Genomic DNA, 27424 nt, shown 5'->3' with positions numbered 1-27424 from the left:
GTCTCAGTTCTGAACATCTATGCCCCAAATGCAAGGGCACCCACATTCATAAAAGAAATCCTACTAAAGCTCAAAACACACACTGAACCCCACACAATAATAATGGAAGACTTCAACACCCCACTGTCACTAATGGACAGGTCATTGAAACAGAAACTAAACAGAGACACTGTGAAACTAATAGAGGTTCTGAACCAAATGAATTTAACAGATATCTACAGAACAATTCACCCTAAAACAAAAGAATATACCTTCTTCTCAGCACCTCATGGTACCTTCTCCAAAATTGACCATATAATCAGTCACAAAACAGGCCTCAAAATATGCAGGAAGATTGAAATAATACAATGCATCTTATCAGATCACCATGGACAAAGGCTAGACTTCAGAAAGAAAAGAAGGAAGGAAGGAAGGAAGGAAGGAAGGAAGGAAGGAAGGAAGGAAGGAAGGAAGGAAGGAAAGAAGGAAGCCCACATACCCATAGAAACTGAACAACTCTCTACTCAATAGCAACTTGGTCAGGGAAGAAATAAAGAAAGAAATTAAAGACTTCCTGGAATTCAATGAAAATGATGATACAGCACACCCAAACTTATGGGACACAATGAAGGCAGTGCTAAGAAGAAAATTCATAGCACTAAGTGCCCTAGTAAAGAAATTGGAGAGATCCTACACTAGCAACTTAACAGCACACCTGAGAGCTCTAGAACAAAAAGAAGCAAACACACCCAAGAGGAGTAGAGAGCAATAGTCAAACTTAGAGCAGAAACCAACCAAATATGGTGTGCTTACAGACAGGAACCTATCACGACTGCCCTCTGAGAGGCCCAACAAGTACCTGACTGAGACAGAAGCAGATACTTACACCCAACCAATGGCCTGAAGTCAGGACACCTGGGGTTGAATTAGGGAAAGGCTGGAAGAAGCTGAGGAAGAGGGCAACCCCATAGGAAGACCAGCAGTCTCAGCTAACCTGGACCCCCCTGTATCTCTCCAACACCAAGCCACCAACCAGGCAGCAGCACACACTAGCTGATCTAAGCAATGCATACAGAGAGAGAGAGAGAGAGAGAGAGAGAGAGAGAGAGAGAGAGAGAGAGAGAGAGAGGAAGAGAGGAAGCCTGCCTGCTCTAGTCTCAGTGAGAGAAGAAGGGCCTAACCCTGGAGAGATATGAGGCCCCAGGGAGGCCTGGGGGTGGGGGGTGTAGGATGGGGGGAGATCCTCTTGGAGACAGGGGAGAAGAGGAATGTGATGAGGAACTGTGGGAGGATGGACCAGGAGGAGAATAACGACTGGACTGTAAAAATAAATAAATAAATAAATAAATAAATAAATAAATAAATAAATAAATAAAGTAATTTAAAAAGAAAAAAAAGTGGGAGAGGAACAACCTCCACAATGTTCTCTTCTGACCTTTGACCTCCATACATGTGCCAGGGCAGGCATGTGTCCCCACCCCCCATGCATACATCATACTTATATATGCATCATCATAATCAGTAACATCTAATTTTAAAAGAAACAAAAAATTGATTGCTGTTAGCAGAAAAAAGTATTTTCTCTAGTTGTAAAAAGTTGTCTGATAGCCTTGAGTCAATCAATGGCTGTGACGATAACTCTTAAATTTCAATTTGCTTCATGGAGAAACTCCTACAGAATTAGTGAAACACACTTCGGAATGTATCCAAACAGTATTTTTTTCAGGAGGATTGACATATAAGAAATCGACCAAGAAGGAAAGACCTGCCCTGATAGTGATCTTACCACCCAGTAGTCTGGGAACACAGGTGGACAGACAACAGAAGAAAAGCCCACCACCTAGTGCTCGCTCTACTCTTTCTGAGCAACTGTTTGTTGCTGCTGCTTTTGCGTCTTTGGGCATTGCTCTCCAGCTTCCTTGGTCTTACAACATCAATTTCCAACATCCAGCTTCAAGGCCTTCAGTCTCAGACTGGAAGTGTATCACTGCCCCACCCCAACAGTTCTGAGCCTTCTAGGTTCTATAGCTGAGCAGCTCTCAGGTACTCTGCCCTTCCAGCATACCAAAGGCCACTGTTGAACTATGTACCCTCCAGTCATGAAACACAGTCCAATAAACTCACTGGTTCTGTCCCTGAAGAACATTTGTTCACATGCATCCTAAGGACTCTAATGCTCTTGGTCTTTCTTTCATCATAACAAATGACAAATCATGTCTATCACGCATTAAGAGGTAGTGTTGACTTTTGTGCTGAATATCGTGACTTGGCAGAAACCTTTAGAAACTTTCTTCTATGTCATGTACTAGAACTGCATTACACACCATTTCTAGTTTCAAGGAGAGCTGAGAAAGTTTTGTGGTTTTTCACACTGTTTATATAGAGACTGCAAGAGAAAAGGAAATAGAAAATATCTGCTGGGACCCCACTAAGTAGGGTGCACATTTTCAACTATTCAACCTTTCCAACATATTTTGCATGTAATACATTCGCCTCTTCCCTAGAGAAGGCAATTCTAAAGCCTTACCTAACTAATTATAAAAACAAACTCCAAAACAAGATCTTTGAAAGCAAGCAAATCTCATCATGGTGTCAGCTGTGTGAATCATTGTGAGCTACTGACCTATATACTTAAAATAAAATTTAATAAGCAACAAAGGAAAAGGTAACTTCAATAACAACCCACATTCAAAACCAGAGAAATACAAATGTGTCATGTCAACTGTCCACAGTACACAGCGAAGCCTATAGGAGTGGCTTCGTTTCCTGTTCAACCTGTCTAGCTACCCCAACTCAGTCATCCAAGAAGCCTTTTCATCGCTGTCATTCCTATTCCTAATTCTACACCTAAGGAGGAAAATCTCTATTCATTATCATCCTTGCCTTTGTGTGACACTAGTACTGACATATACATGCTTTTGGGGAACTGGAAAGCTTTTATATCCACTGCTAATATGAGTATAGGAGTTTGTGTATTCCCTTGGGGTTGAAGAAGTAGTATTTGCTATCAAGGTTACTTGCTTTAACATTTAGATTCATGCAATTTTAAATTTTAAATTAATTAAAATTGAATTTACTCATCAATATATCAGTAAAACCTTTCTCAAGTGTTTAACAGCTACATGTAAATACAACCTTCTGTGTACAAGAGTCACAAAATGGTCTGTAGTTTTACTTGTATGTTCCAAATCCATACAAACTAATACATTTTATCTAGTAGCCACCCCTTAAGTAACTATAGACTGATAAGCATGAAATCTTTTTTCATGTTTAATGTTAAAATAATGACTTTGTGGAGTTTACCAAGCAAATATGAAGCATCACTTTACATTAACTTCCACAGTTCCATTTTGTCATCCAGAAGTACCATGATAACTGATGTCACAATTTATGTTTTTCAAAAATGCTATAACACACATGACATTGAATTCATAAACACTGCTGAGGAACGGGGCTGTTTTAAACCTTGCATACAGCATGGGCTGCTAAGTCATTCTCTTCCTGCATTAAAATAGAGACTATTAGAGGACAAGGTCACCACGATCTAAGACAATAAATCACAACATTTACAGAAGTTTAATAATGTTTCTGACAGAACTTAAAGTGAGGGGGGGAAATCAATCTTATTCCAAATTCAATGTCTCTGTTTCTTGTTTATCAATTTTTCTGAAACAAGCATTTCAAAGGACAACTCAATAACTTTCTATTAATATAGTACCTCTTAAATACCTAAGTAAAGGGTACTTCTGAGGCAGCTTTTGCAGGCATTCACTGAAAACAACAAGTTATCTCACTCAGTGAAAATTCCTTCTGCTGGCTACCAGAGATACCTGGGAGGATTCTGGAGAGGACTTGGCTAGTTATCCCAGGAAAATGCTGCCTCATCTGAAGCTGGAAGTTCATAGTGGACCCAAGACATCTTATCTTTGGGCTACTTTTAAAAAAAATAAATTTAAAAAAGCTATTTTATTCTAATTAGACCAATCTTGAGGTAGACACGTAAGAAGGGCTTCTAAAACATGAGCTCTGACATCAGCAGTTCAACTTCTACTCCAAAGTTACTCAAATACTTATGGGTAAAATTAACTCTTACAAAAGCCGCCTTCTAACTGAGAAATGAACATCGAGAAGCCACCACTGGCACAAGTTACCTGGTGATTGTTTTATGCACACTTTTTAAAATGTTGGAAAATAAATCATAAGCTATAATTCTAATTACACAATGGTAAAAGAATGATTCGTCGCTAGAAGCCGTATTTATTTAAGCTGATTTTGGACAGTGATAATAAAGTCTGGTATTCACATGAAAACTAGGTTTCTATCATTACATTTCTAATTTTCAGGATAGGAGCCATGATAAAAAGAAAAAGCAGAGAGTAGTTACACCATTATGCATCCTATATTAACTCCAAACACAAAAGCTGCCATAGAGACTCTGAAGGTCATTAACCACATAGGCTGGCTCTCTGTGGGTATGCTGTGGTAGGAAGCAGAAGGTAGAAAGAAAGCTCATGGGTTCTCTGAAGAATCACCCCCAAACAAAGATGATGCACAGTTTGTGTATTAATTGGCATTTTAATCTTCAAAACAGCCTCTAAGGATGCTAGGATTACTACAGGATTTTTAAAAGAAAAGGAAATAATTATATTATTCTTTCTTCTACTCTGACATTTCATTCAAAATCCATGCTCAATATTTGCCACAAGATCCATTATCCCCAGCTGAGTAGCTGAAGACTTTAAAAGGAAGCCAAACCTTCCTGCTGGTTTAAAACATGTACTGCTTAGAAGACTTTAACTAATGTGAATGAGTGTCATTTGAAACTTAAAATTTTGAAAAGGCTCAAGGCTGAGTTTGACTCATTAAAAGTTATCAGAATAGAAATACTGCTATCTGATATGCAGAGTCACCAGTCTCTAGAGCAGATCTAAATGCAAATCAGACACTCTTAGGCAGATATCAAACTTTGAAAAACTTCACTAACTCCCCAAACAAACTAATGAGATAAAACAGAAATCTATTAAATATTTATGATAAACACAAGAGACTTGTTTCAGTGAACCCACTTTCAATGGTATTTTAGCTTGTTGTTACAGTCGTTGATCTAGGTATTGAGTTGGAGACTTTATAAAACCTGACCAATCTAAGAGTGAATTTAGGAACCATGTAAGGCACTGATCATAATGGACAATGCTGTGAGGTCAAAACTGCCGAGGACCAGCCTCAGTCTTCCGGGGGTCTTAAGAATGGGAATTGGATGGGCACAAAATCAGTAGGTGGCAATGTTTTCTACCAGAGACACAATAATGAAAGTATTACCTTGTAAAAACTCGAGGATCTATAAAGAATTAATATTTTCATCTATAATACAATGAAATGCCAGTTTTTATTTTTTCAGTAAAATCAGCATGCTTAAATATGCTATACTGTTTAGCAACTGTCATGCAATATAACTAACAAAATACTTAGAAGGATAAAATTAAATGCAACTATAAAATTAAATTGGCAATAACAATAAGAAAAAGTATATTAGACAGAAAGAAAAAGGCTCTAACCACTTTGTCCTCCTGGTGGGAATATCCACGAAAGCAAGTTTAAAGAGACAGAAAAGACAAAACAAAAAAAGGAATGATTAATTCCATTATTAAGTAAGAGCAGGTTTTAAGAGTTCGTTAGTGAAATGGAAGTCAGAAAATATTTAAACTTTGACTCAATTCTAAAATTTCAACTTTATATTTAGGAGGGAAATTTTCCCATTTATTTTACTAAATTCAAATAAAAGCATGCCAAATATCATAATATATTAAGATATAAACAAAATTATATCCATAAGAGCAATTAAATAACCAATATCAGAAAAGATAAAATGCCCTTTCACAATTCAACCTTAACTGAATCCTGAACTCAAGGAAAATAATTTGAAAACTATTTAAAAATAAAGCTTTTAGGTATAAAAATGATAAAACATAGCATTGTTCAATTCATCAACTCCTATCGAAAGTAGAAGTATTACATGAATTGTGCATAACTGCTTCACAAATGATTTATTAGCTTAGATTTCTTCTTCTTATATTTGGCAATTGTGGGTCACAGTTCCAATACTGTAAATGCAGAAACAAAATAAAGATGCATATAGTCAAGACACATTATTTTCCCTCAAAACCCTCCCTGTGCACAATCTTTGTCTCCTCCCACATACTACCAAGAGTAACATTTCCCTCTACCTTTCTGCTTTTCTACTCTCTTTAGTTAAACTACCATCATTTTCTATTTCATTCTGTCCTATTTTATCAATTAAAAGGGTCCTACTTTCATTCCACTATAATATTCTCTCAGGCATGGCCTCTTTAAAAAAAAAAAAGATAATTAAATCCTTCCTCTGTAGTTGGCCTTTATATTAGTTCCAATTGTCAGCCTAAAGAAAACAGAGGCTGCTCTGCTCTACAAAGCTCAATAAAAGAGAATCAGGGCCCTAGATCTAAGTCCATAAAACTATAGTTGACTGATATTCTTTAAAGATGACAAAAAAATACATTGCAGCAAAGAAAACACCTTCAACAATGGTTCTAGTCAAACTGGACTTCAAAAACGAAACTAGATCTTTATCTTACCACCCTGCACAAAACTCAACTCCAATGAATGGAGCCTCAACATAAGAACTGATACCCTGGTCACTCCCGGCCTGGAACACTGGTTCCTTCCAGTCTGGGCCAGAGCACTGAGCAGATCTTGGGTGGCAACTCTGCCCCCAATCTCCAAGAACCCAGAAGAAGCAGGGATCCAAGGCGCTCTAACTCAGGCAGTATCTTAGGTAAGCAGACAGCAAGGCCCGCCTCAAACAGGGAGTAACTGGGACCCACAAGGACCCAGGAAGTCACTCCCGGCCTGGAGCACTGGTTCCTTCTGGTCTGGGCCAGAGCATTGAGCAGATCTTGGGTGGCAGCTCTGCCTCCAATCTCTAAGGACCCCAAAAAAGCGGGGATCCCAGGTGCCCTAACTCGGACAGTATCCTGTCTGAGCTTGAGCACTGACCAGATTTTGGGCCCCAGTAGTTACACCCACTCCACAAATTCTGATACAACCAAGAAAATAGGAAAGACAGGCTCCAGTCAGGGTCAGGGCAGGTAGCACTAAGGAGATACCAATGGCAAAAGGCAAGCCCAAGAACATAAGCATCAGTAACCCAGGGTACTTGGCATCATTACAACCTAGTCCTCCCACACAAGGAAGTCCTGAATTCACCATATCACTATGAAAGCAAGATTCAGATTTAAAATCACTTCTAATGATGATGATAGAGGACTTCAAGAAGGACATAAATAATACTCTCAAAGAATTTGAGGAGAACACAGGTAAACAGGTAAAAGCCATTAAAGTGGAAACACAAAAATCCCTTAAAGACTTACAAGAGAACATAACCAAACAGGTGAAGGAATTGAACAAAAACATCCAGGACATAAAAATGATAGTAGAAACAATCAAGAAATCACAAAAAGAAACTACCCTGGGGATAGAAAACCTAAGAAAGAAATCAGGTGTCATAGACACAAGCATCACCAACAGAATACAAGAGATAGAAGAGAGGATCTCAGGTACAGAGGATATCATAGAAAATATTGACACAACTGCCAAAGAAAATGCAAAATGCAAAGAGTTCTTAACACAAAACATCTAGGAAATCCAGGACACAATGAGAAGACCAAACCTAAGGATAATAGGTATAGATGAGAGTGAAAATTCCCAACTTAAAGGGCCAATAAATATCTTCAACAAAATTATAGAAGAAAACTTCCCTAATCTAAAGAACAAGATGCCCATAAACATACAAGAAGCCTATAGAACACCAAATAGACTAGACCAGAAAAGAAATACCTCCCGTCACATAATAATCAAAACACCAAGTGCACAAAACAAAGAAAGAATATTAAATGCAGTAAGGGAGAAAGGCCAAGTAACATATAAAGGCAGACCTATCAGAATTACACCAGACTTCTCACCAGATACTATAAAAGCTAGAAGATGCTGGACAGATGTCATACAGACCCTAAGAGAACACAAATGCCAGCCTAGGCTACTATACCCAGCAAAACTCTCAATTACCATAGATGGAGAAACCAAGATATTCCATGACAAAACCAAATTTACACAATATCTTTCCACAAACCCAGCACTACAAAAGATAATAGCAGGAAAGCTCCAATACAAGGAGGGAAATTAAACCCTAGAAAGAGCAAGAAAGTAATCCTCTTTCAACAAATCCAAAAGAAGACAGCCACACAAAGATAATTCCACCTCTAATAACAAAAATAATAGGAAGCAACAATCACTGTTCCTTAATATCTCTTAATATCAATGGACTCAATTCCCAAATTAAAAGGCATAGACTAACAGACTGGATATGTAAACTAGACCTAGCATTTTGCTGCATACAGGAAACACACCTCAGTGACAAAAACAGAAACTACCTCAGAGTAAAAGGCTAGAACACAATTTTCCAAGAAAATGGTTCCAAGAAAAAAGCAGGAGTAGCCATTCTAATATCAAATAAAATCGACTTTCAAACTAAACTTATCAAAGATAAGGAAAGACACTTCATAATCTCCAAAAATAAATCAACCAAGATGAGCTCTCAATTCTGAACATCTAAGCTCCAAATGCAAGGGCACCCACATTTATAAAGAAATTTTACTAAAGCTCAAAGCACACATTGTACCTCACACAATAGCGGGAGACTTCAACACCACATTCTCAGCAATGGACAGATCATGGAAATAGAAAATAAACAAAGACACAGTGAAACTAAGAGAAGTTATGAACAAAATGAATTTAACAGATATCTATAGAATCTTTCATCCAAAAACAAAAGAATATACCTTCTTCTCAGCACCTCATGGTACCTCCTCCAAAATTGACCATATAACTGGTCACCAAAAAGGCCTCAAAAGATACAAGAAAATTGAAATAATCCCATGCATCCTATCAGATCACCATAGACCAAGACTGGTCTTCAATAACAACAAAAATGATGGAAAGCCCACACACACATAGAAACTAACAGCAATCTACTCAATGATAACTTGCTCAGGTAGAACTAAAAGACTTAAAAAGGAACTAAAAAATTTTAAAAAGAACTAAAAGCCCACATACACATAGAAAGTGAACAACACTCTACTCAATGATAACTTGGTCAGGGAAGAACTAAAGGGCTAAAAAACGAACTAAAAGACTTTTTAGAATTTAATGAAAATGAAAGTAATTATACCAAAACTTGTGGGACACAATGAAAGCAGTCCTAAGAGGAAAACTCATAGCTCTAAGTACCTACAAGAAGAAACTGGAAAGAGCATATACTAACAGCTTCACAGCACACAGGAAGCTCTACAACAAAAAAAGAGGAAAATACAACCAAGAGGAGTAGAGTAGACTGCAAGAAATATCCAACCTCAGGGCTGAAATCAACCAAGTAGAAAAAAAAAGGAACCATACAAAGAATCAACAAAACCCCGAACTGGCTCTTTGAGAAAATCAACAAGATAGATAAACCCTTAGACAGACTAACCAAAGGGCACAGACACAGTATTCAAATTAATAAAGTCAGAACTGGAAAAGAAGAACATATCAACAGACACCAAGGAAATTCAAGCAATCATCAGGTCCTACTACGAAAACCTATACTCAACAAAACTGAAAAATGTGGATGCAATGAACAATTTTCTAGATAGATACCAGGTACTAAAGTTAAATCAGGATCAGATGAACCATGAAAACAGAACCATAACCTCTAAAGAAATAGCAGCAGTCATGAAAAGTCTCCCCAACAAAAAAGCCCAGGATCAGATGGTTTTAGTGCAGAATATTATCAGAACTTCTGAGACCTAATGGCAATTCTCTTTAAACTATTCCACAAAATAGAAACAGAAGGAACACTACTCAATTTGTTCTGTGAAGCCACAATTATGCTCATACCTAAACCATACAAAGACCCAACAAAGAAAGAGAACTTCAGGCCAATCTCCCTTATGAATATCAATACAAAAATACTCAATAAAATTCTCACAAACCGAATCCAAGAACACATCAAAACAATCAGACATTATGATTAAGTAGGCTTTATCCTAGGAATGCAGGAATGGTTCACTATATGGAAATCCTCAACATAAATCATTATATAAACAAACAAACAACAACAACAAAAAAGACCTTATGATCATCTCACTAGATGCTGAGAAAGCATTTGCCAAAATTCAACATCCCTTCATGGTAAAACTCTTGGAAAGATCAGGAATTCAAGGCCCATACCTAAACATAGTAAAAGCAATATACAGCAAGCCAGTAGCCAACATCAAACTAAATGGAGAGAAACTTGAAGCAATACCACTAAGATCAGGGACTAGACAGGGCTGCCCACTTTCACCCTACCTATTCAATATAGTACTCAAAGTCCTAGCCAGAGCAATTATACAACAAAAGGAGGTCAAAGGGATACAAATTGGAAAGGAAGAAGTCAAAATATCACTATTTACAGATGATAGGATAGTATACTTAAGTAAACCCAAAATGTCCACCAGAAAACTCCTAAACCTGGTAAACAAATTCAGCAAAAGGGCTGTAAATAAAATTAACTCAAATAAATCATTACCCTTCCTCTACTCAAAGGATAAACAGGCTGAGAAAAAATTAGAAAAATGACACCCTTCACAATAGTCACAAATAATATAAAATACCTTGGTGTGAATCTAGCCAAGTAAGTGAAAGATTTGCAAGACAAGAATTTCAAGTCACGGAAGAAAAAAAATTGAAGATCTCAGAAGATGGAAAGATCTCCCATGCTCGTGGATTGGAAGGATTAATATAGTAAAAATGGCCATCTTGTCAAAAGCAATCTACAGATTCAATGCAATCTCCATTGAAATCCCAACTCAGTTCTTCACATAGTTAGAAAGAGAAATTTGCAAATTCATTTGGAATAACAAAAAACTCAGGATAGCAAAAACTATTCTCAACAAGAACTTCTGGGGGAATCACCATCCCTGACTTCAAACTGTTCTACAGAGGAAAAGTAATAAAAATTGCATGGTATTGATACAGAGACAGGCAGGAAGATAAATGGCATAGAACTGAAGATCCAGAAATGGACCCACACACCTACAGTCACTTGATCTTTTGACAAGGAGCTAAAACCATCCAGTGGAAAAAAGACAACATTTTCAACAAATGGTGCTGGTTCAACTGGAGGTCAGCATGTAGAAGAATGCAAATTGATCCATTCTTATCCCCTTGTACAAAGCTCAAGTCCAAGTGAATCAAGGACCTCCACATAAAACCAGATACACTGAAACTAATAGAAGAGAAACTGGGAAAGAGCCTTGAATACTTGGTCACAGGGGAAAAGTTACTGAACAGAACATCAATGGTTTATGCTCTAAGATCAAGAATTGACAAATGGAACCTCATCAAATTGCAGTTTCTGTAAGGCTAAGGACGCTGTCAATAGGACAAAAAGGCAACCAACAGATTGGGAAAAGATCATTACCAACCCTACATCTGATAGAGGGCTAATATCCAATATATACAAAAAACTCAAGAAGTTAGACTCCAGAGAACCAAACAACCCTATTAAAAAATGGGGTACAGAGCTAAACATGGAATTCTCAACTGAGGAAACTTGAATGATCAAAAAGCACCTAAAGAAATGTTCAGCATCCTTAGTCATCAGGGAAATGCAAATATTCATATGTTCATAGCAGCCTTATTTATAATAGCCTGAAGCTAGAAAGAACCCAGATATCCTTCAACAGAGGAATGGATTCAGAAAATGTGGTACATTTACACAATGCAGTATTATTTAGCTATTAAAAACAATGAATTCATGAAATTCTTAAGCAAATGGATAGAACTAGGAAATATCAACCTGAGTAAGGTAACCCAATCACAAAAGAACACACATGGCATTCACTCACTGATAAGTGGATATTAGCCCAAAAGCTCACAATACCTAAGACACAACTCACAGACATATGAAGCTCAAGAAGAAGGAAGATCAAGTATGGGTGATTCAGTCCTTCTTAGAAGAGTAACAGAATACTCATGGGAGCAAATATGGATACAAAGTGTGGAACAAAGACTGGAGGAGGGACTATCCAGAAACTGCTCGACCTAGGGATCTATACCATGTGCAGTCACCAAATGCAGACATGGTTGTAGTTGCCAGGAAGTGTATGCTGCCAGAGCCTGACATACAGATGTGGATGCTCATAGCAAACCATTGAACTGAACACGGGGTCCCCAACGGAGAAGGTAGAAAGAAGACTGAAGGAGTTGAAGGGGCTTGCGGCCCCGTGGGGAGAATGACAAAACCAACCAACCAGAGCTCCCAGGGTCTAAACTGCCAGCCTAAGAAAACACACAGAGGAACCCATGACTCCAGCTGTATGTGCAGTGAAGGATGGTCTTGTTGGGCATCAGTGGGAGAGGAGAACCTTGGTCCTGTGAAGGCTGGATTCCCCACTGTGGGAGAATACAAGGGCTGGGAGGGGAGAGTGGGTGGATGGGTGGGAGCACGCCCTCATAGAAGTAGGAGGAGGGGTGGGATAAAGGGCTTCAGGGAAAGGGGAAAGGGGATAACATCTAAAATGTAAATAAATAAAATATCCAATAATGATTTTTAAAAACAGGTAATGGAACTGGTTATTGCAGTCGAGCATTTGAGACCATATTACAGGGATTCCTTATAATCCTCAAGGACAAGGTATTGTGGAAGGGGCACATGGAACTTTAAAACAATATCTTCATAAAATAAAAAATGAGGAGGTATATCCCCACACACCACAAATTTATTTAAGTCATGTTCTCTTATTTTAAATATTTAAAAGTTCTGGATGCCAGGGAACCTTATGCTGAGTGTCTATGGCACTCTAAAACTAGGCATACTTATGCATAGGTGAAAGGGAAGGATCCACTTACTGGCATATGGCATGATCCCAATCAGGTATCTAATACGGAAAAAGAGGGCATGTTTGTGTTTTTTCTGCAGGATGCTGAAAAAGCACAGTGGCTGCCAGGGAGACTGGTGAGACATGCTGTTGCTGAGACAAAGAATAATGCTGACCTCTGAGCTTGCTGAGTGTCCTGACAATGGTGACTGGGAAGCTGTATTGGACATATGTTCCTGACCCACCTTTGCTTTCCTATATTCCACATGGGACAAGCTGCCTTGCCTCAAGGTTTTAGACCTTGTGGGAAAGAGAATCAAAAAGAGAAGTTATAATGACTCTTATATTTTTCTTAAATGTGATCAGTTATTCAGACTCAATCATAGACTGGTCTAGAAATCAATTCAATATTGGAAATAACAGTCTTCATTTGGAAGGCTGAATCTGGACATTTTCAGAGACATTTGGAAGTTAGTTGCAGTTTTTCTATGATGTTATGTTAGCGAGAGATAAAGTTAGGACAGGATCTGGATTTCAAACAAGTCTTCGTATATATGTTAAGGCTCTTTTAATTGTCAAGTTAGAATTACTTTTGTTTCTTCTACAGTATTTAATGTAAGTTGTACTGATTATATACTTTCTAATTGTGTTAGTGTGTTGAAACATGATAGGTCTGTTACAGGGGTCTATCCACCAGCTTTTGTTTTATTGCCCTGAGTATTATGGAACCTTGGTTTTCTGACAAAACTTGCAAGTACTGGAAGAAATGAGTCAGGCTTTAAGCAGAAGTAAGTGGGTAGTGGGCTTGATCATTGCTAGTATAACAGCTTTAATTACATTAATTGTTAGCAGCACTGCTTCTGCAATTGCTTTGACACAAGAAGTCAAGACAGCTACTTTTGTTAATCATTTAGCAAAAAAAAAAAAATTACTAATGTGTTAAGTATACAAGAAGATTTAAACAGACGTTTGGAACAATAAATTGATGTTCTTTATCCTATTCAAATTATTGGAAGGAGCTCCAGAATAAGGAGCCATCTCCAAATTGAGCCAAATACCAGTGGAGTTGTGATACTTCTAAAATGTACAATGATAGTCATTATAATTAGGAAAAAGTTTAAAGACACTTGCAGAGTATTCGACATAATTCTAAGACCTCTCTGGATGTTTCAACTTTGCATAGTGAGATTATGAATTTAAAGAATGCTGCTCTGCTGAGCTTTGATGCTGCTGATGAACTTATCCATGGCTTGAGGTTAGTATTTCCATTTTGGTCAAGATTCAAGAATGGCCAAGGATGGGTAAGATTCTGCACAGAGTCTTACCAACCTAAGACAGAAGGGTATTGCAAAAGCAAATTCCACAACGGGTAAGGAAGGCATTCTTGTCAGAATGACCTAAGACAGACTCAGTCTTGTTTATGAAATTAAAAGGGGGGAGATGTGGAGAGCTTTTGGGGCTGCTTGGCAGTAATGTGACATTGGCCAAGGACAAGGAAATTGGCTGCTTGGCAGGAATCTGACATTAGGATAGAACAAAGAAGTAATTTCAGAAAGGAGTCTACATTTTAGGCTAGAACAAGGAAGTAGGCTTCAGACATCAAAACAACTTTGGGCTAGGACAGGAAAGTAGGCTCAGATATTTTGGTTATCCTGATCAGCCCTTAGAAATAGTGATCACGGAGTGATCATGAAACATTGTTTATTGCCTTGCTTGTTCTTTGACTATTTGTGTTTATTGTCTTGCCTGTTCCTTGATTGTTTGTTCTATTGTATTGCTAATTCATCAACCTATACTTGCATGTAATTAAAATGGCATAAAAACAGAAGAAGAAGAAGAAGAAGAAGAAGAAGAAGAAGAAGAAGAAGAAGAAGAAGAAGAAGAGGAGGAGGAGGAGGAGGAGGAGGAGGAGGAGGAGGAGGAGGAGGAGGAGGAGGAGGAGGAGGAGGAGGAGGAGGAGGAGGAGGAGGAGGAGGAGGAGGAGAAGGAGAAGTTGTTGTTGAAATGACCTTCAAAAAAAGGCAAATATGCAACCTTCCTAAAATAAAAATAAAATGGGTTTTGGAACTGATTAGGAAACTCAGAGAAATGCAAATCAGCTAGGAAACACATTTTTAAAACTGTTCAATATCCTTAGCCATCAGAATTAAAAATGCTTCAAGATTTCATCTCACCCCAATGAAAATGTCCATCATCAGGAAAAAAATGCTGGTGCTTTGGAGTGGGGGTTCCTACAGACTGTGGGAATGCATCTATCCATTTTGGAAGGCAGTCCAGATGTTTCTCAAAAACTAGAAATAGAACTGTCATATGACCCAGCCATGACAGTCCTGAGCATATATATACTCAAAGTATGTCATACCCAACTCCAAAGACACTTGCACATCTATGAACATGGCTAGGAAATAGAACCAACTGAGATGCCTATCAACACATGAATAAATTGTAAAAGGTGGTGCATATACACACTGTAATATTAGTCAGTTTTTAAAAAAAGAAATGGAACTAAAAAAAAAAAAAAAAAAAAAAAATAGGTATGTATTCAGTGAGATAACAAGGCCCAAAAAGACAAAGACAATCGTCCTCTCTCATATGTAGATCCTAGCTTCAAAACTTCTGTGTTTGACTTGCAGCATATGTAGAAGCCAAAAATCTAGAAAGTGGTCTTGGCACACACTACAGCTTCTACATCAAGATCCTTTCTTACTTTTCAGGGGAAGAATGTAAGGGAAGAGGGCAGGGAGATGAGTGAGTAGGATTAGGGTGAAAGATGAAAATTCACAAAGAGTCAATAAAAAGTTAAGTAATAAAAAGGGGGATCTTGGGGAAAGAGATACAGTAAGGAATAAGAAATAGTAACTCATAGCTGAAATGAAAGTAGAGAGGTGGAATCCTGAGGGTGGAAAGGCTTAAGCAGGTAGATGGATATCAGGAAATGAAGAACATATGAGACAGGGAGCTAGCCCAAAGAAAGATTATATGGAAAGCAAAATGGACACCTACAATCTCACAACCCAATTAAAAGATATAATTGGAGGGTTAATAGACTATATATAGCATTCAAGAAAAGTGGGGGCGTACTGGTGTTTAAATGATTGAGTATGGTTAATGCAGTTGATGCAAACTAAACTCAGGACCTCTGGAAGAACTACTGAGCCATCTCTGGGTTAAACAAAATTAAGGATGCATTTTTTTAAACTCTTTATGAAAATGCACTAGTTAGCAAGCTAATGATGAAATATAACTTTATATTTTTATTTAAGAGTTCAAACAGAATTATCCTGCATAGGTGGATCATGCCACTTCCAGAAGACTTGGTTCATTAAATGAAAATCATAATTCAAGATATGGTATATTTCTCTACAAGTTATCGTTCAGACAAGCTCCAAAGGATTCCAGAACAAGATAGACAACTGCTATTGCCCTTAGTTACCCACCATACCTACATGCTAAGATCCTTTTGCTGAAGACACAACACAGTATGGCTACAGAACATTGAGAAACCAATGTTAAACTAGCCAAGAAACATCCTCCCTTTAGTCTAGCATTCCTTGTGACAAAAGGTGCTATGTAGTTTCTAGGGAAGTAACTATATGAATGGCCTAACCCAGTGCTGCATCCCGTATACTATAAAACCATCTTATTAGGTTAAGTGAGCCCACTGGTGCAATCGTGACACAATTTTTATGGGTTAACTAACAGCTCTTGGTTAGATTTGAGGCTACTCCATAGAAAGAAATGTCATGCCTGGTAGTGTAACACTGCTCAAACGCCTATGTCTTTGGAGACAGTAGGATAGAGCCAGAGGCCCTAGGACAGAACCTGTTACTCTTATTTTGCTAAATGTCCATGTCAGCAAATTGCCTTCTAAATATCTGTTTACACATGAAGACTTGGGCTTCTCTCAATCTTTGTCAAAGAATCTTTTTTGCAGTGAATAGCAGTCAATAGAGATACACAAAACTAGTCAGTGTGCTGAGATAAGTGACTGAGTGTCCAACTCTAAACAGGACATCTTTATCAATAACCACAAACACCACTACCAAGGCTTAAGAAAACACTGTGGAGTAGACGGCAGAAAGAATTAAGCTGGAGGATGAGGAAGAGTGCTGTGACACACAATCTTCCACTTGCATAAGAACTACACAATCAATCCAGCCAAAATTCTCACCAGGACAGGAGGGAGTCTCTATGCCCCACTTTACTCAAGAGTCATTGAAAGTTGAGAAGAAGATTCTTTTATTTAATGTGTCCCCACTAGTATATTTCCAATGCTCCAGCAGATGGCCTCACACCTTTTGATTTTTGAGAAGGTCTAGTTGTGGGACATTTAAGGGGAGGCAGGGAGGTCAAGATTTACCATACAAGTATATAAAATTCTCTAGTATAAAGAAAAATTATTATTTAAAAAAGTAAAATTAAATGTTTAAAAATTGATGATATGGATCCCAAAATACCATGCCTATAATATGTACATTGATATTTTTCTTCCACTCATTCATTCAACAGTTACCACACTGATCTATCACATACCAAGTATATATACTTGGTTTATATACTGAGTAGACAAAGTGAATTAAGAGATGCAATCAATTAACAATAAAACTCAAGAATACTAGATTAGACATCTGTATAATCCAGAGTGTCACAAAGGAAAAAGCAATTGAGCCATACAGAATTCCCTAAGAAGGATCATGGAGGAGATAACGCTTATGTTGACCAACACAACACAATGGCTCGTCAGGTAGGCAAGGGTTTTAGAGTAAGGCCTAGAGAGGAGAATATTTCTGACAGTCATAGAATGATGAGCCAAGCACAGCAGACACAGACAGAGATCATTTAAGAGAAGTGTTCATGGTGTGGCTTGTTTGGGACACAGAACCACGTGAAGTGCTCCTAAAGTTATTTGGGGAACAGACCACAACACTCTTCACAGTATAGAACCTTAAGTCACTCAAGAGGTAAGGAATTGCTATTGCAGTGTGAAAAGCCAAGACTAGAGCAGACAGACCAGTTAGAAGACTAGAATCAAATGAGACTCTAAAAAGACATCACCAGTAGTTTACACATTTAGAAACAAAAAAAAAAAAACTAAATTTTTAAAACTTGTGGGAAAAGAGTGCTAAAGAAATCTGAGATCTGGCTTTCTGGTTTAGGTGGCAACTTGTAGTAATACTATTTTAAAGTTAAAAATTTTGGGAGAAAATCTGAGTATTAGTCCAAAAATAAAAAAAAAAAATATACAAAGTCTAATGAGGAATAAGTAAAATCTAGTGGAATTCTAAGACATTTATAGAAGAAGAATTATAAAAATATCATTTCAAAAGACACAATGTCTTAATTCTTTTATGGATAGTAATTATTTTAATTTAAAATAAGTTAAAAGTATTGTTAATATGTTTAAAAATGATTTCACTGTTCAATTATTTGGGGCTAATATTTGAAATTAAACTGTTTAATAATGGTATCTTAAACTATCATATAGTTGCTGTTATTATTAGAATTACTACAGATATTGTTCATCTTCCCACATTCTAAATAGTATTTCCTAACTTGAAACTCACCTTAGCTGATGATAAGCAACTCACCTTGGCTACTGATAGCTACATTAGGAATTGAGAAGCTCAAATTCTCCAAGAGTTTAAGAGCAAGTAAATAGCAGATGCAGTTCTCAAATGCATTGTGACCATAACTTGTCCTACTGTGCATTCCGTAGTTTTACTCTTCTCCAAAATAAACCAAAAATTTACTGGTTTATTTAGAGTCTACAACTGTGTGCCTCTCATACACTCTCAAGTTAACATTAAAGTTTAAGTGTTTATTATAAATATTCAGGCATATTATAAATTGATGAGATTAAATACATGTTTATCAAATCTTGTCACTACACACTTAGTGCACACAATATAAGGAAAACATCAGCCATGCAATCTACGTGACAAATTGGGACTATTATCAAGCCGTCAGCCAAATCGACTTTCCACACAGTCTTACTCATTTTCTAACTAAATAATTGTCATTGTCGGGTACCTGGGAATTCAACTTCGTTCCAAATTTTGATTCTACAAACCATAAATGATGCACTAGAATCCTATCAAAAATAGTTTATTTAATTATATAAATTTGCTTTGCCCATTCCTCAAATTTCTGTAAACCATAGGTTTCTAAAATAATGGTGTTCTCAACACCTTCATATTATAGGTGAGAAAATGATAAAAACAAAGCTTAATTCAAATATATACTACACACAATAATGAAAATTAATGGTACTTCTTGATTAGTTTCCAAATTATTCAAGCAACAGGAATACTGCATTACTTCATCTAGTAACAATACATTTATCAGACATTTCACGAATTGTATAAGATAGCACAAAACTTGATGTTATAAGATATTAAACCCAGAAGAAATCTTAGAAGCTATTTATATTACTTCTTTTATTTTACAGACTATAAAAAAGAACTATAAGATGAAGTGTCACATTTTAAGTTCTTTTATTTAAGCTAATCAAGGTAATTCTGAAAATTCTCATAGAATAATCAAATAGATGGAAATTAATTGTACACATGGCAATAAATTTTTCTCCCAAAAGATAAAAAATTTTTCATATTTTGAAGCTTAAAATAACCCTTCTTTTAAATTACCCTTAATGTTTCTACAATTCAATGTCTTTCACAATTAAATTGGTACAAAATAACGTTTCCTTATCTTTTCATTTGATTAAACTCATATGCAATTTTTACTTGTTAAGAAATACTATCTAAAGAGAAACTCAACAGAAGCAGTATCTTGTATTATATCCTGTATTGGCATGTCCATATGATTAGCACTCGCTCTGCTCTTTCTGTGTCCTTACTGTACCTCAAGAGACATAATTAATTGCTAAGGATGGCTCACATGAAAGAGCCAGAAAATTACAATAAACAGTTATTTTATTGTGTTCTCCTGGAAGATTACAAAAAGAACTTTAATAGCTTTATAACTAAATATAGTTAAAAATAGTATAAAATATTTATATGCTCTATAAGAATAGTTTGACAATATATCACTGAGTTTAATTCTTTGGAGCTAGCATAAGTCAAAAAATGCATTCAGAAACTGTTGAAAGCAAAAACCTATACAACATGAGAGGCAGCTGAGCACTTACAAGATCAAATTTTAAAACACAGGTTGAACCTTGTAGTTTTTTATCTTAGACCTTGGATGATTTCACCCACTCCATTCAATATGCCTTTCTATATAAATTAAGACATTCATATTACAGCTCTCCTCCTACTTGAATGAAAATTTAGAAATATTAAAAAGAAACTCAGGGTTGTCTTCCCCAAACTAAAATCTAAGTTGTTTCTATTATCTTTTACTTTCCTGGCACCAATCTCAGATTAGGTAAGGGTAAGAGTAAGGAAGGGTAGGAGGGGTGTAGGTGGGGAAAGTGGAGGACACAGAGGAAGGAAGGGAAGGAGGGAGAGAGGGGGGAGGAAAAGAGGGAAGGTGGAAGAAGAGGAAGGGAGGGAGGGAGGGAGCAAGAGAGGGAAGGAAGGAGGGAGAAGGGGAAAGAGGAAGGGAGGGAGGAAGAGAGGGAGGGAAGAAAGAAGGGAGGCAGGGAGGCAGAGAAGCAAGGAGGGAGGGTGGAAGGAAGGAAGGGAAAGAGAGAGGAAAGAAGGGAAAGAGGGAAGGAGGAAAGGAGGGAGGGAGGGGATAGAGGGAGAGAGAAGAATGTGAAGCACCCTGCCTCTGGAGTCATTGTTGTTCAATAAACCTTCTCATGCAGCTTAACTAAAATATAGAGAGATTTAAAGTTGTTCACAATATAACATATTTTAAAGGACTATTTCAATATTTTACTGTACTTAATTGGTTAGGATTTTTATTCACTGCAAAGGTATCATACATTAGAAACTAAGATTTGCAGTTTCAACCAATTAAGCTTCAATCAGATATCATCAGAGACTTCTGTTTTTTTGTCTAAGTTGAGTAACAAAGATCAGATTTTCCCTTCTGCTTGAGCAAAAAGCAGAAAAGCATAGACTATCTGTTATTTGGTTTGCTGTTCTGGAATTAAAGATCATGTACACTAGGCAAGCACTCTATCAATGGACTGTGTCTGCTGTCCTTTCTCACTATAACTGAGACATGGTCTTCCCAAGCTCAGAGAACTCTGAGGAAGTGAGGGTGCTGAACAAGTGCTGGAGTGAAGGAGTATCTTCCCAATATGACAAGACACTCATGGACACATTGTGGCTGTGGTAGTTTGTACAAGACTTGCAGTCAATCTAGTGACCAGGCCAGCATGAAGTGAGGAAGGAGGATGGCTGCTGGGAGAGGAAAAGTCTTGTTTAAGGGTATGGCTGCTTCTAGTGTACCATGCTCCATTGACGGGGCCCAGAATACAGTCAACACTAAGTACATTTAGTGGGTTTTTGGAAAGAATGAGAGAGAGGAAAAGCAAGAGAATAAAATTGGGATTGGAGAGAGCTAGAGGGGAGAGAAGGAAAAAATAATAAAATACATATAAGCATGCATGCAATCTCAAATAATAAATTTTAAATATTGTATTAAGGTGATTGAAATAAGACAACAAAGGACAGTGCTAGTTTAAGATATGAGCTAAGGTGTATAATAAATTCCAGGCCTGTACTGTAAGAATCCCCAGGACAACAAGAGGAAGCATAGGTAGAGACTGAAGACGACTCAAAGAGGAGACTGAGAAGTTGCTGAGAAGATTCTGTAGGTATTTTTAATTTAAGGAAAATGAAAAAAAAAACATTAAATTAGAATTTGAGAGAAGACACTAAAATAGTACTTGCAAGAAATAAGGAACATTATTAAAACCTTACTTCCCTGTAAGAAACTACAAAAGTCAACACAGAAAGCAGCAGTAATGAGAACCAAAACATAATTTAGCAACAGAGAAAATTCAAGTAAGAAGTTGGTCTTTAGATCAATAAAACTATCAAAAATGTAGCCAAATTCGACAGAAAAGATTTGAATTAGCAAAATCAGACATGATATAGCAATAGTCCTGATTCTATGCATATTTTAAAATAATGGAATATTATGAAGATTTTTACATCAATAAATTTAATAATTTATCTGAAACTAGACAACTTCTTTAAGAGATATAATTATGAAAACTTATTCATACATACAAAAAACTTTGAATCAACTAAAAAATGTTAAGTATATTTTAAGGCCTTCCCACTGAATAAAACTTCATACCCAGATAACTTTACAGATAAAATCTAACAAATATTTTTAATAATTAAAATGATAAAATGGACTCATGTCATGGAGTAGCACATGTAAGGCAACTCAGTTGTTCTGCATGTGGAGCAGACATCAACAAGTGAAATGATATCAGCTCTAGACAAACTCTTCCATGATGTTAAAGAAAGCAAATTCTTTCTCATCCTCTCCATCAGGCCAGTGTGATACTAATTTCAAAATCAAGGAAAGACAACTGCAAACCAAACACATTAATATATAAAAATGAATTATCTATCATGACCAAATGGAGTTTATTCTAATAATACAAAGTTGGTTTCAATATAAATCACCATATTTTTAAAAATGAAAAAACAAAAATTGATCTCAGAAGATGATAAAAGTCATTTGGGAAAGTTCAATGACTAAGATCTTTTTTTAAAAAAAGAATTCTTAGCAAATTTGTAATTGATGGTACCTATGAAAAATTATAGGTAACATTATACCTAATATTGGGTGACTGAATACATTCCTCCTAAGACCAAGGATGTCTGCTCATATCACTTCCATTTAAAACTATACCAATGTATCAATTCATATATAAATACACACACACACTATCTCTTGAGGTTTTGTCTTTTACTATTTATTGTAATGCTAAGTGCTGGCCTCCAAGATCTGGAGTAGGCATGTAGCCTCTAGGACCCAAGTTAATTCTGACTGGTGAATAAAGATGCCAGCAGCCAATAGCTGGAGAGAAGAGACATATTTTCCCAGCCTTGAGACCATGTGGACAGGAGAGGAGAAGACATGCAGGAAAGGAGAAAGGAGAGCAACCATGGGCTAGGAGCCAAGAGAGCATGGCCCAGAGGATTGCCTAATTGGAGCTAAGAGCAGCACAGATGGACCATAGTAATAACTTGGGTTATGGATAGAAAGTAGATTCTAACAACAAAGAGGATAGGAAGTTGCCCACTCAACTACTGTACTGCTGAAGACATACTAAAATATAAAGACTGTCTATGTGTGTGTCTTTATCCAGGAACAAAAACCATTAAAGTAGGAAGGAACCTTATGACAAGATTTTTTTAATATTATTACTACATATATTCTAATGTATACATACAAACACATACATACATACATACATACACACATATACATACAGACACAAACACACATACATGCACACACAAACCATCATCAATTAAACCAACAATGGATTAGTACTGGGCAAACAAAACATTGAGAGAAACAATAAGAAAATGAAGACATGATATCACACAATGAGAACTAATTCCCACAATTATTCCCAGATAATGTACATAAAGATTAGCTCTGTATGTAAGAACTATCTAAGTAAGTAGTGTGGTGATACAATATTAATTAGGAAAGAAATTTAAAAGAATTTAGTGAAAAGAATATTCATAATACTGGGTTTTCTAATTTAACAAAGTATTTTATGAGTATCACGTATTTACTAAAGTGAATAAAGACGCCTAGTATAAATATGAAATGAGATCTTTAAATTACATGCTGAATGTTATTTCATAAGCATGAAGACAAAAAAAAAAAAAAAAAGAGTAAAGCTTCCAACGCTAAAAAGTGAAAAGGGAAATCTGAGAGCTAGAACAGGCCTGTTTCAAATGTCCAGGGAAGAGAAGGCTACCAAGTTTGTGGAAGGATTGTAGTAAGAAAGAAACAAGTCAGGGTCTGCGTTAATCCGGTGTGTTGCTCTAAGACTCAGTCTTGGTCTCTCTGGATCAGAGTTGTCATTATCCATACAGAGGACAGAACAATTAATCTCCAAATGTTTTCAATAAAATTGAAAGACAAAGGCCCCATGAGTCTAACTAAAATCATAAGCTGATAGGAGATATAGTTAAGATTATACATTTACACAGTGGAGAACTACTCAGCTGTTAAAAACAATGAATTCATGAAATTCTCTGGCAAATGGATGGAACTAGAAAATACCATCCTGAGTGAGGTAACCCCATCACAAAAGAACACACATGGTATGCACTCACTGATAAGTGGATATTAGCCCAAAAGCTCACAATACCTAAGATACAACTCATAGACCACATGAAGCTCAAGAAGAAGGAAGACCAAAGGGTGAGTGCTTCAGTCCTTCTTAGAAGGAGAAACAAAATACTCACAGGAGTAAGTAAGGAGACAAAGTATGGAGCTGAGACTGGAGGAGGGGCTGTCTGGAGACTGCCCTACCTGGGGATCCAGCCCATGTGCAGTCACCATATGCAGGCATGGTTGTTGCCAAGAAGTGCAAGCTGACAGGAGCCTAATATACCTGTCTCCTTAGAGGCTCTGCTAGAGGCAGATGCTTGAAGCTAACCATTGAACTGATCATAAGGTCCCCAATAAAGGAGGTAGAAAGAAGACTGAAGGCTTTCGGCCCCATTGGAAGAGCAACAATACCAACCAACCAGAGCTCCCAGGGTCTAAACCACCAGACATACTTGGAGAAACCCATGGCTCCAGTTGTACATGTAATGGAGGGTGACCTTGTTAGGCATTGGTAGGAGAGAAGGTCCTTGGTCCATGAAGGCTGGATGCCCCAGTGTGGGGGAATTCGAGAGCAGGGAGGGGGAGGGGTAATGAGTGGGGGCACAATCTCATAGAAGTAGCAAGAAGGGGGACAGAATAAAGGGTTTCTGGGAAGGGATGGGGAAAGGAGATAACATCTGAAATGTAAATAAATAAAATATCCAATAAAAAGATTACCTTTCACATTTAGAAAAAATTAAAAACTTTTGTCTAAGATGAAAGAAACGCATATGTTTGTTCTTTGGTTAATCCCAGAAGCAATTTCAGTTGTCTGATTTTATTTGCAATAAGCTTAACTATTGGAAAACAGTCATATTCCAGTACTGTACCTTGTTTGAGCGTAACGACACTCGACCTCCACAACGAGCACAGAACTTGGTTTGGCAATATGAACAGTTATGGCCGCATCCATCTGCAAATTTTGTCTTGTGGCAAATGCCGCAGGTCGGGGCGTCACCCTTCTGCTCCTGCTGCTGCTGCGATTCTTCTCCCATTTTCTTGACTTGCTCCTTATACATTTCAAACTGTTGATGCAGCTTTCTGCAGGAAAAGACAAAGGTCTAAACATTGGCTTCCTAATGATCAAAATCACTATCTGTGGACATAATTTTACAATCAAACTATACAAAACGAGAATAAAAACATAAAACCACAGATATTAATCTGAAAACCACAGACTAATGTCTTGCTTACATGGAATATTACATCATAAATGTTGAGATTAGTTCTATCTTTGGTATACATATTAACTATAAAATCAACTGATTATGTTTACAGAACATTTCCTCAAATATTAAACAAAAATTCTACCATTATTTTTCAACACTTTAGCTTCAGAAATATGGGAAGTCAATTTTATATATGCAAAGAAGCCATAACCTATTATCTTAAAACCAATGAGACACAGTTTCAAATGGAGTGGACTAAAGAGTCTCACAGAGAGATAAATGCATCTGTTCAATCAGTTTGACACAACTTAGCTATAAAAACAAAATACTGTGAAATATTTTCAGCTAAAAAATAAAATTACGCAAATAAAAGTAAAGCCAAGTACACTTTCAAATTAAAATTCTAGTGCCTAGGGAGCTGAATCAACAATTAAGAGTACTTGCTACTCTTCAGAGGACCCAAGTTTGGCTCCCAGCCGCAGCTAAGAATAACCTGTAACTCCAGCCCGAGGAGCTCCAACGCTCTTCTGATATCTTGCACACACATGCACACATAAACAAAAATAAAATGAATCAAGAAGAAAACTAGGTTAAGAGAAGACATCTAGAAAGATGTTTCATTTACTATTATTATAAACTTTTCTTTTGTATTTATAAAGACAATTATAAGTGTTTAATAACCATAATTAATTTAAGATTTAGAAAACTGAAAGTTACATCAACGCCAATCCTACCAATGACAAAAGAATGATAATCTACAAAATTATAACTTACTTTGAGCCCATCAGAAAAGAAGTTGTCGGGCAAATAATCTAAACCCAAGGACACTAAGTATAACTGGCTCATCTTTGGCAATAACATAGGAGAAGGAAATAGTACCATACTGATAGTTAAAGGGATTGTATTATTATTATTTTATAGGTTGTTTGTTTTTAAGACAGCATCTCATGTGGCCAAGAATGACTTTGAACTTGCTACAAATCCAAAGCTGAGCTGGACTTCTCATACTCGAGTTTCAAGTCTCCACTGCTGATATTACAGGACCACACGGCCACAACAATTGTTTACGGTTCTGGGGACTGAAAGAAAGACTTCACACATTCTAGGTACACATTCTGTCTAAGAAGCTACGTCTCCAGAGACAGACCAATTAACAAACTGTGCGATAGCAAGATTCAGCTAACATGACAGCTTCAAACGGCTAAAGACCCAGACTCAAAGAAGGCTGATACGCACAAGTTCTTTTCCCTTCACCGGTGCTCTGGAAGACTTGAAAAAAAAAAAAACGGCCAAGAGAAATAAATTCCCACTTTCTGGGGAAGTGCATGTTGCAGACATTAAGAAGTCAACTGTGGTTGCTGAAGAACAGACATGATTTGCTGACTTTGATAAAATAGTAAGAGCTTTATTTAAGCCATGGGGAAGAAAAGTAGGCTCTGTCGATTAAGATAAAGGCAAAGAGCCATCATAGCTAAGGATAAGACTTAAGAAAAAAACCCTTTATCCACAATACAGAAACAAAAACTTGGTTCCAGGATCCTACCCAAATACAAATAAAACATCTTTTATCATTACGACATAGGAGGAAGCTCCTACCTCCAAACTGGATCAGGACTGGAAATCAAAGCATAACTGTTCCATGGATAGGAGAGAGAAAATTCATAAGGTGACCCATGCTCAAGGCCAGGTAACTAGGACCTGTCCAAACTGGAAAGTGAAAAACATACAGAGAGCACCTACTTCCCTACACAGCAATCACCCAGCAGTAAGCTTCAGAGGTCAACTGCTTGTAAAGATTCAAGTGCATGGAGAGCAATCTATGCAATCTTCACATTCACAGAGGGAATGCGTGTAAGGACAGCCAGAACATGGAAGCAGCCTCTAGCATCCATCCTAAGTGCATGCAAAAGAAGCTTGCTTCCTTTGGAAATTTTTCTGACTATGTTCCACTGAAGACAGTGAGGGCAATCACAAGATTCAAACCTATCTGAATTCTTGATTTGCTTCACGTTTCAACTCTCAGCACCAGCAGCCTGATGGGAAGGGAATGTCCACTTCAAGGTATGCAACTCA

The 27424-nt window shown here is 37.1% G+C and overlaps 1 protein-coding gene across 32 annotated transcripts in view; it reads right to left on the bottom strand.

The window, feature by feature from the left end:
* The window catches only part of Rims2 (regulating synaptic membrane exocytosis 2), a 465628-nt gene that overhangs the window by 353958 nt on the left and 84246 nt on the right, over nt 1-27424 (bottom strand). For 18 of the 32 annotated variants that reach the window (XM_076911301.1, XM_076911289.1, XM_076911291.1 and 15 more), the window contains 2 exons: nt 25013-25223; nt 5535-5546 (listed from right to left, as the gene is read on the bottom strand). In XM_076911301.1, coding sequence (XP_076767416.1) covers nt 5535-5546; nt 25013-25223 — 223 coding nt within the window. The remainder of the gene's footprint in view (nt 1-5534; nt 5547-25012; nt 25224-27424) is intronic. The other 14 variants (XM_076911292.1, XM_076911300.1, XM_076911315.1 and 11 more) reach the window with 1 other exon arrangement.

The sequence above is a fragment of the Arvicanthis niloticus genome, chromosome 13 (genome assembly GCF_011762505.2).
Source record: "Arvicanthis niloticus isolate mArvNil1 chromosome 13, mArvNil1.pat.X, whole genome shotgun sequence".
Classification (NCBI taxonomy): domain Eukaryota; kingdom Metazoa; phylum Chordata; class Mammalia; order Rodentia; family Muridae; genus Arvicanthis; species Arvicanthis niloticus.
Note: the sequence above shows the minus strand (reverse complement) of the source record. Positions and strands in the feature narration are given on the sequence as shown.